Consider the following 13,036-nt stretch of genomic DNA (forward strand, 5'->3'; position numbering starts at 1 on the left):
ATCTCTATTTTCACTCAGTGCACCATGCCCAAGGGTATGAATTTCCCCAATCCCAGCACATCCAAACTATAACATTTAAATTTCTCCACAAGCTCCCTCCTTTTACTCTCACCAGTCATATCATTTACATTCAGTGCCATCACCCACAATTTCTCATCCCTTTTACTCCTCAGCATGACCAGTAGACTCCAGTGCCACTTCTTAGCCTTTTGTGCATCACCTTTGATGGCCACTGGCAAAGGGCAACTCTAGCCCTGTCTTTCTCATAAGCAGTAGGGCTCCCAAAGTGTCCAAAAAAAATAGAAGCCTCAGCACACCTCAATTGTTTGTCGGTACTTAAAAAATAAAACTACTACTACTAGCGCCCTGATGGAGTTGGGCAACCACTTCTACAGTTCCACCCCAAACGGCTAGTGATTAGGTTACCACAAGAAGGGAGGGTGAGACTTGGATACTCTAGAGAACTAAAGTATCCCCTTGAGGCACTGAAATTCAAAACTTTTCCCAATTTTGTGGCTACCACAGTTGCAGCACCTCCTAGACTCATTAGTTATGATGCTGCCATTGCACAGAAATGTGCAGAAATGAGTTAGACATTTAGAGACAATTGTCGAAGTTTCAGCAGTTGAAATTTATGAAGGGGACAGATCATTAAAACATTATTTATGGATTGAAAAAGTATGAAAGATATCCTATCCTAACATGGGAGTGTTGAAAGATGATCATATTTGTGAGTGGGTGATGACAGACTGAGATCATCAAACTTAATTTTCATGTAAATATGCAGAGATAGGAGGAATATCTAGTGATAGATGGAAAACCATTTAAAAAAGTATTTGTAATTCATTAAAGTAATACCAAAATATTTTGAAGATTGCTAGTGGTATAGATGTATCATGCTTTCACGAAACAGGTAATTTGATGCAGATGTTTTAGTGTATATTTGTATATTCTATATGATTTGCTTTTGTTTATGCATTTTAAAAAAAAAGTCAAATATGATTTACATGGTTGTGTTCTTTTTCAGTGCGTAACGGCCGTGGCCAGGAGGATTCTCCACAGACCAATGATATTTTAGCAATGTTTATGAGAGGTGAGACAGGTTTTGTGCATAGTCATGATTATATTGTATCTGATACTTAATACAAGGGCATTGTGTTGAGTAAAGCATTGTATCTATTAGAATTTACTAAAGAGAGAGGATGTTACCAGGCTCTGCCTGAAAGAGGTTATAAGTCTTGTCAAAGAACTTCTTTCTCCAAAGAAGTTTTCATTTTCTTTGGGCTGCAGGAGCCTTTAGAAAGAAATCTTAGATAACACCAGGACTCTATAGAATTATTCTTGGGGTAATTGTAAGTAGATAATTTGATACAAAAACGTTCTTAAGCAAAGTGCTTTGTGCCACTACAATCCCTTCCCTTCCATGTATGGTTGGTTTTTGTGTACATTGCACTGTAACTGCTGATTGTGAAAAGTAGAAATTTGTACAGGTAAGGTTCAGTTTTGATGATTTTGTATGGTATATGGAATGTGTCTAAATTAGTGTTATGATATATAATGGTATCCATGTTTTGTCTTGTATTTCCATCCTTTTGTACATTCAAGACTTTAATCTGTTAGCTATGTTGAAATTTGATGAAGCTAGGAGAGGTCACTAATTTCACTTGATTTTAGTTCAAGATGGATAACAGATTCATTTGTAAATACAATAGTCATTTTGAGGAGGCTCAATAGAGATTCTGGAAAGCATCCCTGTCAAATATCCCTGTCAAATATGTATGGTGAATGGCTTTCTTTATGGAGAGTTGCTCTACAGAGATAAATGCCCTCCATTCCACCTGGCTCAACACCCACACCCATTATCCCTAAGGTAGCCAATATACCCATTATCCCTAAGGTGGCTAATAGTAAATCAACTGTAATATCTCTGGAACATAGTCTTCATACAAAGCTGGGACCATGTGTATTTATATCCTAAACTTTTGTTTTCAGTCTCTAGTTTGCCTAGATTTTGTATGAGTATGGGTAGACTTGCTAAGATTATTCTGTTATTGTAAGGTTGTGACAAAGAAAAATATACTACTACATAAACTACTCACACCTCAGTAACATTGCTCCTCCACCACATGCCAACCACAATTTACACCACCAAACACCTTCACCATTTACAGTGTATATGCAAGTCAATTTGCAACCCAATCCATCCAACATCAACAAAACTGAGAGTTAAAAACTCTCCTCCACAGACATTTATAACTGAAACCACACACTCCCAAGAAACAAAGAACTCCTTTAGGTAGAGTTTATTGTGACCTGAACACACTCCTGAACCAATAACAGTGGCTGCTTCAGCCTACTCATATGCCACTTGTCCTGCACCACCATTCTTCCCCACTCACCACATCACACTTGGTAACCAATTTTCTTTCTTTTGCTGACCTTTAACAGCTCTGTAACAAATCTTTTGCAATAGATCTCATGAAGCAATTGATAGATATTGCTTAGTACCTGAGATTTCATATCTGCAGACATGTTAAACTGGGACTACACCAGAAACAAAAGCGTGTGTATCTGTAACTCCATGTGTCAGATTTTTTTAAATAAGTTTCCCTTTAGATAATATTTATATGAAAGTATCTATAACTTTATATTTTCAGCTCCAGATTTTGTAGACAACAATGGGTTAAACCCATTTACCCTGGAAGTTCCAAGTCAGTCCCCACAGCATGCTGTAAGTGAATGCATTTATTCATTACTAGTATTAACATTATTGTATATACATCCCTACATTAATTGTAAACATTTTTTTTTTTTTTTAGGTAGGTTAACCATGATCTTAGGCACAAAGAGACAGACATACTATGTGTGGGATGATTTAGGGCTTATTCCCAAGGTAACTGTAATTCAGACATTTACTTTTGTCCTCCTTGTCTTTATATAGTGACACTGTACAAGCATTCTGCCAATCCAGAGGCACATCACATTGAGCTATTCATACATTGAAAATCCCAACCGACCAATCAGCAACGCAGTCACCCTCTTTCTTGAGAAATTTACATGCAGTCCCATCTACTTAAGCCACTTTGCCATACTTAACATTATGAGAGAGAGAGAGAGAGAGAGAGAGAGAGAGAGAGAGAGAGAGAGAGAGAGAGAGAGAGAGAGACTAACGTCCTATTTTAGTCCTGATGGAGTTGGTTCAAGATGAAAAAATTTGGAAGGGAATGGATATTTTGGTACTGAAATATTTGAGGATGATATGTGGTGCAAGGAGAGTTGAGTGAATCAGAAATGATTGGGGCAAGAGAGAAGTGTGGTAGGAAAAACAGTTTCCATGACAGAGCTGAAGAGTGTGTGCTGAAATGATTTGGACACATGAAAAGGATGAATGATAAGCCATCTCATAGGGTGTATGTGTCAGAATTGGAGGAGACGAGGAGAAAGGGGAAATGGGAAACCAAGGAGAAGGCATAAGGATGGAGTGAAAGATTAAGTGTTCAGGGACTGAACATGGAGGATGTAAGTCATGAATTGGATAGAGCAAATTGGAGTGATGTGGGGTACAGGGGATGACATGCTATCAGTGGGCTGAACCAGGGATATGAAGTCTAATCTGTCTATCTGTATCTCTGATGCTTCTTCTCTCCTGGAACTCCATCAAGGGGATGGCCATGGCAATAGAGTCTCCATAACTACTGAACTCCTGTGCTGCTTCTTATCCTTTAGTACCTCACCCTTAACAGGCCACTGGCAGAGGGCAAGTCTGTTGCAGTGTTTGCAGAGGCTCCCACCTGATGTTCCCACTGATTACTTATATCTAATGCTCTTTCCTAATTTTCCTACCTACTACTTGTATCTAATGTTTTTACCTAACGCTCCTACCATTTTGCTGAAAGGCAGGGCTAGCACATGATGCTCACCATAGGAAAATCTAGAGTTACAGAGAATGAGTTGTGTGAGTTAAGTATTGTCAGGTGTTATGTGCAACAAGGATAGAATGCCAGTAGTCCATGTGTGGGTGAGGCAGAAAAAAAAGACAGCTACCTGGGTCAGAGGAGTGCAGCTTGATGACCACTGAAGTGCCAACTCGCTCCACAGCTGTCTCTAGCCCTCCTGATACCCAGGCTGGTAGTACTAGTAATATACCTCCTTGGCCGTTGGCTGCCTACTAACTACTACCTACTGGGATGTGAAGTAGTCATAGGAAACCTTAGAAAGGTCACTTAGTTTGGGTCTGGATAGGGGGCTCTGGTTTTGGTACCTTATACATAGCAGCTAGAGTTTGGATGCAAGCAAATGAGGCTGATGTTTGTCAGTTCCTGGAACTACCTCGCTACATAGGAAATCGTGATTTAGTATGTATCTACACCTTAATTGATCAAGTGGAGCTCTAACTACCTTTAAAATCATGTTTAGATCACTTTGTTTAAAGATGGCGCATCTTTTTACAGTGAGGGATTTGCTACTTCCTGTAATATAATGAATATCTTTGTGCTAGGTTAAGCTGTTTCCATAGCTCACTGAGTGCTAGTTACAGTTGTAATGCATGTTAGTGCACTAACAGGAGTAAATTGTTTGGAGAAACTGGCCTCCTTTCTCCTGCTTTTGTATGAATTGAAAGCTGGCTTGACAGGGAAGCCTGAAGTAGTGGTTTTGGTAACTTATTATGATATGCTTACTTGTTTCATGGCAGGCAAATAGCCAGCAGTGGACTTTTGAGTGATTGGGGCCTGGACATGCATGAGAGCAAAAGGCATGCATGGGATAGGGTGAATTGGAACAATGTGGTATAATGGGGTCAACGTGCCATCGTTGGACTAAACCATGGCATATGAAATGTCTGGGGCAAACCATGGAAAGGTCTTTGGGACCTGGATGTGGCCTTTCTATGTCTGTTTCTGGTGCTACTTTGCTAATGCGGGAAAAGGCAATCAGGTATGAAAGAAAAGAAAAATAAAGATTTATATGCTTTTCATTTTTATTATATGTTCAGCTCAGTCACAAAGTGGTTTTCTATATGCAGGTACCATCACCAGGAAATTCTGTAGACTCGAGTAACCAGGGCTTGTACTCCCCAATTCATCCAGGTTCAACAGGAATGTTCAACACAGAATTTGTCACCATATCTAATGGTGTGCTACAGGTAATAGATTTTGGCTACTGTTGAATGATATTGATTACATTCTAAGTACAGCATAGCTACAAGTAATAGATTTTGGCTACTGTTGAATGATATTGATTACATTCTAAGTACAGCATACAGGAAGTGTTAGTTCAAGATATTTTAAGCACAGTTCTACACAGTTTAAGCACAATTCTACACATTTTAAGTGCTCAAGGTATGTGCATCTAAGATCAGTGGTAATGCCATCCACAGGATGCATAAATGTTGAAAATGAAGTATATGGTGTGTCCTGGGTCACAGATCAAGGTTGCTATTTTTATTCTATTCTTGATGTAAAGCACTCAAGAAAATGCTTGTTTCTTTTCAAAGTTTCTTTCTCTCTATTTCTTTTTATACTTTATTGTCATTTTCCACAATAGCAAGGTAGCACCAGGAGACAGACGAAGAAAGGCAAGTACACTCACACACACACACACACACACACACACACACACATATATATCCTCCCCTCTCGTTTTTAATTTTCCAAAAGAAGGAACAGAGAAGGGGGCCAAGTGAAGATATTCCCTCAAAGGCTCAGTCCTCTGTTCTTGGCGCTACCTCGCTGATGCGGGAAGTGGCAGATAGTATGAAAAAAAAAAATATATATATATATATATATATAAATACTTAGAAAAGCAAATGGATTTGTATGTAGCATTTATGGATCTGGAGAAGGCATATGATAGAGTTGATAGAGATGCTCTGTGGAAGGTATTAAGAATATATGGTGTGGGAGGAAAGTTGTTAGAAGCAGTGAAAAGTTTTTATCGAGGATGTAAGGCATGTGTACGTGTAGGAAGAGAGGAAAGTGATTGGTTCTCAGTGAATGTAGGTTTGCGGCAGGGGTGTGTGATGTCTCCATGGTTGTTTAATTTGTTTATGGATGGGGTTGTTAGGGAGGTAAATGCAAGAGTTTTGGAAAGAGGGGCAAGTATGAAGTCTGTTGGGGATGAGAGAGCTTGGGAAGTGAGTCAGTTGTTGTTCGCTGATGATACAGCGCTGGTGGCTGATTCATGTGAGAAACTGCAGAAGCTGGTGACTGAGTTTGGAAAAGTGTGTGGAAGAAGAAAGTTAAGAGTAAATGTGAATAAGAGCAAGGTTATTAGGTACAGTAGGGTTGAGGGTCAAGTCAGTTGGGAGGTGAGTTTGAATGGAGAAAAACTGGAGGAAGTGAAGTGTTTTAGATATCTGGGAGTGGATCTGGCAGCGGATGGAACCATGGAAGCGGAAGTGGATCATAGGGTGGGGGAGGGGGCGAAAATCCTGGGGGCCTTGAAGAATGTGTGGAAGTCGAGAACATTATCTCGGAAAGCAAAAATGGGTATGTTTGAAGGAATAGTGGTTCCAACAATGTTGTATGGTTGCGAGGCGTGGGCTATGGATAGAGTTGTGCGCAGGAGGATGGATGTGCTGGAAATGAGATGTTTGAGGACAATGTGTGGTGTGAGGTGGTTTGATTGAGTGAGTAACATAAGGGTAAGAGAGATGTGTGGAAATAAAAAGAGCGTGGTTGAGAGAGCAGAAGAGGGTGTTTTGAAGTGGTTTGGGCACATGGAGAGGATGAGTGAGGAAAGATTGACCAAGAGGATATATGTGTCGGAGGTGGAGGGAACAAGGAGAAGAGGGAGACCAAATTGGAGGTGGAAAGATGGAGTGAAAAAGATTTTGTGTGATCGGGGCCTGAACATGCAGGAGGGTGAAAGGAGGGCAAGGAATAGAGTGAATTGGAGCGATGTGGTATACCGGGGTTGACGTGCTGTCAGTGGATTGAATCAAGGCATGTGAAGCGTCTGGGGTAAACCATGGAAAGGTCTTTGGGACCTGGATGTGGCCTTTCTATGTCTGTTTCTGGTGCTACTTTGCTAATGCGGGGAAAAGGCAATCAGGTATGAAAGAAAAGAAAAATAAAGATTTATATGCTTTTCATTTTTATTATATGTTCAGCTCAGTCACAAAGTGGTTTTCTATATGCAGGTACCATCACCAGGAAATTCTGTAGACTCGAGTAACCAGGGCTTGTACTCCCCAATTCATCCAGGTTCAACAGGAATGTTCAACACAGAATTTGTCACCATATCTAATGGTGTGCTACAGGTAATAGATTTTGGCTACTGTTGAATGATATTGATTACATTCTAAGTACAGCATAGCTACAAGTAATAGATTTTGGCTACTGTTGAATGATATTGATTACATTCTAAGTACAGCATAGCTACAAGTAATAGATTTTGGCTACTGTTGAATGATATTGATTACATTCTAAGTACAGCATAGCTACAAGTAATAGATTTTGGCTACTGTTGAATGATATTGATTACATTCTAAGTACAGCATAGCTACAAGTAATAGATTTTGGCTACTGTTGAATGATATTGATTACATTCTAAGTACAGCATAGCTACAAGTAATAGATTTTGGCTACTGTTGAATGATATTGATTACATTCTAAGTACAGCATAGCTACAAGTAATAGATTTTGGCTACTGTTGAATGATATTGATTACATTCTAAGTACAGCATAGCTACAAGTAATAGATTTTGGCTACTGTTGAATGATATTGATTACATTCTAAGTACAGCATAGCTACAAGTAATAGATTTTGGCTACTGTTGAATGATATTGATTACATTCTAAGTACAGCATAGCTACAAGTAATAGATTTTGGCTACTGTTGAATGATATTGATTACATTCTAAGTACAGCATAGCTACAAGTAATAGATTTTGGCTACTGTTGAATGATATTGATTACATTCTAAGTACAGCATAGCTACAAGTAATAGATTTTGGCTACTGTTGAATGATATTGATTACATTCTAAGTACAGCATAGCTACAAGTAATAGATTTTGGCTACTGTTGAATGATATTGATTACATTCTAAGTACAGCATAGCTACAAGTAATAGATTTTGGCTACTGTTGAATGATATTGATTACATTCTAAGTACAGCATAGCTACAAGTAATAGATTTTGGCTACTGTTGAATGATATTGATTACATTCTAAGTACAGCATAGCTACAAGTAATAGATTTTGGCTACTGTTGAATGATATTGATTACATTCTAAGTACAGCATAGCTACAAGTAATAGATTTTGGCTACTGTTGAATGATATTGATTACATTCTAAGTACAGCATAGCTACAAGTAATAGATTTTGGCTACTGTTGAATGATATTGATTACATTCTAAGTACAGCATAGCTACAAGTAATAGATTTTGGCTACTGTTGAATGATATTGATTACATTCTAAGTACAGCATAGCTACAAGTAATAGATTTTGGCTACTGTTGAATGATATTGATTACATTCTAAGTACAGCATAGCTACAAGTAATAGATTTTGGCTACTGTTGAATGATATTGATTACATTCTAAGTACAGCATAGCTACAAGTAATAGATTTTGGCTACTGTTGAATGATATTGATTACATTCTAAGTACAGCATAGCTACAAGTAATAGATTTTGGCTACTGTTGAATGATATTGATTACATTCTAAGTACAGCATAGCTACAAGTAATAGATTTTGGCTACTGTTGAATGATATTGATTACATTCTAAGTACAGCATAGCTACAAGTAATAGATTTTGGCTACTGTTGAATGATATTGATTACATTCTAAGTACAGCATAGCTACAAGTAATAGATTTTGGCTACTGTTGAATGATATTGATTACATTCTAAGTACAGCATAGCTACAAGTAATAGATTTTGGCTACTGTTGAATGATATTGATTACATTCTAAGTACAGCATAGCTACAAGTAATAGATTTTGGCTACTGTTGAATGATATTGATTACATTCTAAGTACAGCATAGCTACAAGTATAAAAAAAAAAAAAAAAAAAATATATATATATATATATATATATATATATATATATATATATATATATGCATATACATCCATACACATACTTTGATTTGTCCCTGGGTAACTTTTAATAGCATCCTAGTATCATCCAACTCATTATGAAAGAATTACCAAGAAACGATAACATAAGAAAAGTAGTTGAACAAACATTCCATTACCCAGGCCAACCTTCTCCACACAAGCCCCCTTAACTGCAAGGCACCCCCCCCCCCTTTCCCTTTAACAGTCAGGCCAGTGTATTATCGGGCATGGTGCTAGGAAGATGGAATCTGTGTAGTGGTTTTGGGATTTAAAAACTTTAGGAATTGTTTGCACTTGATAAGGCAGATTGTTTCTGTGAATCATGTGCTGTATGCACAGAAATTTTACATGTTAAATGAAATTATCTGAACCACTGAATTGCAATTTCACCTTCATAACTATCATCAAGGACTAGTGTGATCATCATATCAACAATGCCCATACATATATATACATACATACATCCAGGCCTCACAGACTTTTGCATGGTTTACCTCAGACATTTCAGCTTATTGACAGCACATTGACCCCAGTATACCACATCATCCTAATTCACTCTGTTTTGTTCACGCCTTTCACACACCTGCATGCTCAGGACCCATTTGGTCAAAAATTTTTTCACTCCATCCTTCCACCTCAAGTTTGTCTCCCGGTTCTTCTTCTTCCCTTCACTTCTGATACATACATCATCTTTATCAACCTTTCCACACTCATCTCTCCATAATCCAAACCATCTCCTCATCACTTCATCACTACCTGTTATCACTTCCCTTTTTGCCCCCTTCACTGATGCTTCCATCTGTTCCTGCATCCTTTGTACATTATTTACCTCCTTCCAAAGCATCTTTTTATTCTCCATAAAGTTTAATGATATTCTCTCACCACAACTCTCTTTTGCCTTTTTTTTTTTTTCAACCCTTGCACCTTCCTCTTAACCTCCTGCCTTCTCTTATACATTTCCCAATCATTTGCACTCTTTCACTGTAATGTGACAAGCAGCATAGACCCTATTGAAAGCCAAAGTGACATTGAACCCTGTTTTTATGCAGAATTAGAAGAAAGTGATAAGAGAAATCTCAGGGATAGAAGAGAAAGAATACCTACTTAGTACAAAAATATGACAGAGTATTTGTGGTTATAGTAATGGCAATACCCTTTCTTTGTTACAGGTACCATCACCAGGCCAGCAACAGTCTCCAAATTCTCCACAATATAGCATGATGTCTCCTGGAGAACAGTCTGTTGGGTCCCCACCATATCAGGGGACAGGTGGTGGAGGAGGTTGTAGCATGTCTCCACAGTTTACCCAGTCTCAGTCACCTCAGTACAATCAGTCTCCTTCCCCTGTTATGATTGTACCTTCATCCTCCTATCAAGATGGAAATCCTCAGCTAATAACCCAACAGTATCTTCAGCAGCAGCAACAACAGCAACAGCAGCAGCAGCAGCAACAACAACAGTTGCAACTGCAGCAACAAATACAGCTACTACAACAAGAACAGCAACAAATACAGCAGCAGCAGCAGCAACAACAACAACAACAACAACAACAACAACAACAACAACAGCAACAGCAGCACCACCACCACCACCAACAACAACAACAACAACAAACAACTCAGCAGCTTCAGAAGCCACAACAGATTGCATCGCAGCAAATGGTATGCTTGTTTGATATTTTTTAAGAAAGGGTGTATATAAAGCTCCTGATGAGGTTTTTCATGCTTGAGAATAGTAGTTCCCTCCTGATCATATGTGCGTGAGAGCTGTTCATATTGTACATGGCATTAGTTTAAGAAGTTGTAGTCATGAATTAAAAGGAAAGTGAAATCTTTTTTTATAATAGGGGATAGGGGAGAAAGAATACTTCCCACGTATTCCCTGCGTGTCGTACAAGGTGACTAAAAGGGAAGGGAGCGGGGGACTGGAAATCCTCCCCTCTCATTTTTTTTTTTAATTTTCCAAAAGAAGGAACAGAGAAGGGGGCCAGGTGAGGATATTCCCTCAAAGGCCCAGTCCTCTGTTCTTAACGCTATCTCGCTATCGCGAGAAATGGCGAATAGTATAAGAAAAAAAAATTTACATTTCCCAGGGGTAAGTAATGTCATAATATGATTACATTTGAGGTTAGTGCTGTTTGTTATATTTTGCACACATTTCCCAAGGATAAGTAATTTCAGAATGTAATTACATTTGAGGCCAAAGTATTTTGATATACACAGATTTTAGATAAGAGGGTAGAGGGTACTCAAGGTGGATGAATACAGTTCTGTGGAATGCTTGTTAAATAGGTTGGTGGACTCTTGTTTTAGAGTCTGATTGTAAGCTGAGGACGTAATGGGCTTTCATTCCGATCCAAGTTGAACTAGGCAGCATAACGTGTTGTAATTGCTACAATGAAAGACATTGGTGGTCCTTCCATTACTTATAGTTGTATTTAGCAATTGAAAGTGTACTTGCTACTGGTATAACTAGGCCAATAGCTATCCTTGTTCTGCACACTCTACCTAGTTAGTGTTTCTGTCAAAGCTTTTGATTAGACCATATGTAGAACATTCAAGTGTGCTATGAAAAAGCTTGACTTCATTATTTTCTGTTTATATGATATAGAAACAGATTTATTTAAACTTTGCTGAGAGATTTATCTAAGCTTTGCTTTGTCCTTGGTCCTCTGATTCCATTTCCATGATCTTATGTAGTTTCAGGAAAGATTTTCCATAGAAATTAATGTAGTGAGCAGGATGTCTCTGACCGAGCCTTAGCTGGTTAAGAACCCCTTCACCTTAAGGTTGACCCTGGGTCAGTGCTCTTGTGGTTTTGATTGTATGGAACAAGAGTTATTCTATTGAACAGTTTACTACAGTCATAGTCAAGATAGGAGCATCACAACCTGATAAGTGGCAAAAGTCAGCCACTTGTTAAAAGGTGCCATAATGGAACTTTTATCAGCTGTTTAGGGAATTTTAGAAGGCTTGATTCTAATAGATATGACACTATGGGAAATGGAAAGTTGTTTATTTTATAAATTTTTTGTTAGTTGTGGGGCTGGGAGAAAGATTAGTTTTCATATTTCCTGTGCGTCATAGAAGGCGACTAAGAAGGATAGGAGTGGGGGGGGGCCTGTGAACCCTTGCATCCCTTTATTTCATTGTATTCACATATATGCACACATACATAGCCATATACCTATATACACATGTATATATTCATACTTGCTTGCCTTCATACGTTCCTGGCGCCATGCCGCCCCACAGGTAACAGCATCGCCACCTCCTGCATCAGAGGTAGCTCGAGGAAAATAGACAGAAAAAGGCCACATTTTTTTCACAGTCTCTAGCTGTCATGTGTAATGCAACAAAACCACAACTCCCTATCCACATCCAGGCCCCACAGACCTTTCCATGGTTTACTCCAGACATTTCACATGCCCTGGTTCAGTCCATTGACAGCATGTCAACCCCAGTATACATTGTTCCATTTCACTCTATTCCTTGCACACCTCTTACCCTCCTGCATGTTCAGGTCCCAATCACTCAAAATTTTTTTTCACTTTATCCTTTCACCTCCAATTTGGTCTCCTGCTTCTCCTTGTTCCCTCCACCTCTGATGCATATATCGTCTTTGTCAACCTTTCGTCACTCATTCTCTCCATATGTCCAAATTCAACACACCCTCTTCTGCTTCCTCAACCACACACTCTTTTTATTACCACGCATCTCTCTTACCCTTATATTATTTACTCGATCAAACTCCTTCACATCATATATTGTCCTCAAACATTTCATTTCCAACACATGCACCCTCCTCCGTACAACCCTATCTATAGCCCATGCCTCGCAACCATGTAATATTGTTGGAACTACTATTCCTTCAAACACACATTTTTGCTCTGTGAGGTAACGTTCTCTCTTTCCAAACATTCTTCATCGCTTTCAGAACCTTTGCCCCCTCCCCTTCCTTGTGACTCAC

General features: G+C 38.7%; 1 protein-coding gene across 1 annotated transcript in view; it reads left to right on the forward strand.

The window, feature by feature from the left end:
- The window catches only part of LOC139746834 (uncharacterized), a 79,047-nt gene that overhangs the window by 37,113 nt on the left and 28,898 nt on the right, over positions 1 to 13,036 (forward strand). Inside the window, exons 11-14 of the mRNA XM_071658429.1 lie at positions 1,028 to 1,093; positions 2,658 to 2,731; positions 5,024 to 5,143; positions 10,237 to 10,728. Coding sequence (XP_071514530.1) covers positions 1,028 to 1,093; positions 2,658 to 2,731; positions 5,024 to 5,143; positions 10,237 to 10,728 — 752 coding nt within the window. The remainder of the gene's footprint in view (positions 1 to 1,027; positions 1,094 to 2,657; positions 2,732 to 5,023; positions 5,144 to 10,236; positions 10,729 to 13,036) is intronic.

This window comes from Panulirus ornatus, chromosome 66 (assembly GCF_036320965.1).
Source record: "Panulirus ornatus isolate Po-2019 chromosome 66, ASM3632096v1, whole genome shotgun sequence".
Taxonomy (NCBI): Eukaryota; Metazoa; Arthropoda; class Malacostraca; order Decapoda; family Palinuridae; genus Panulirus; species Panulirus ornatus.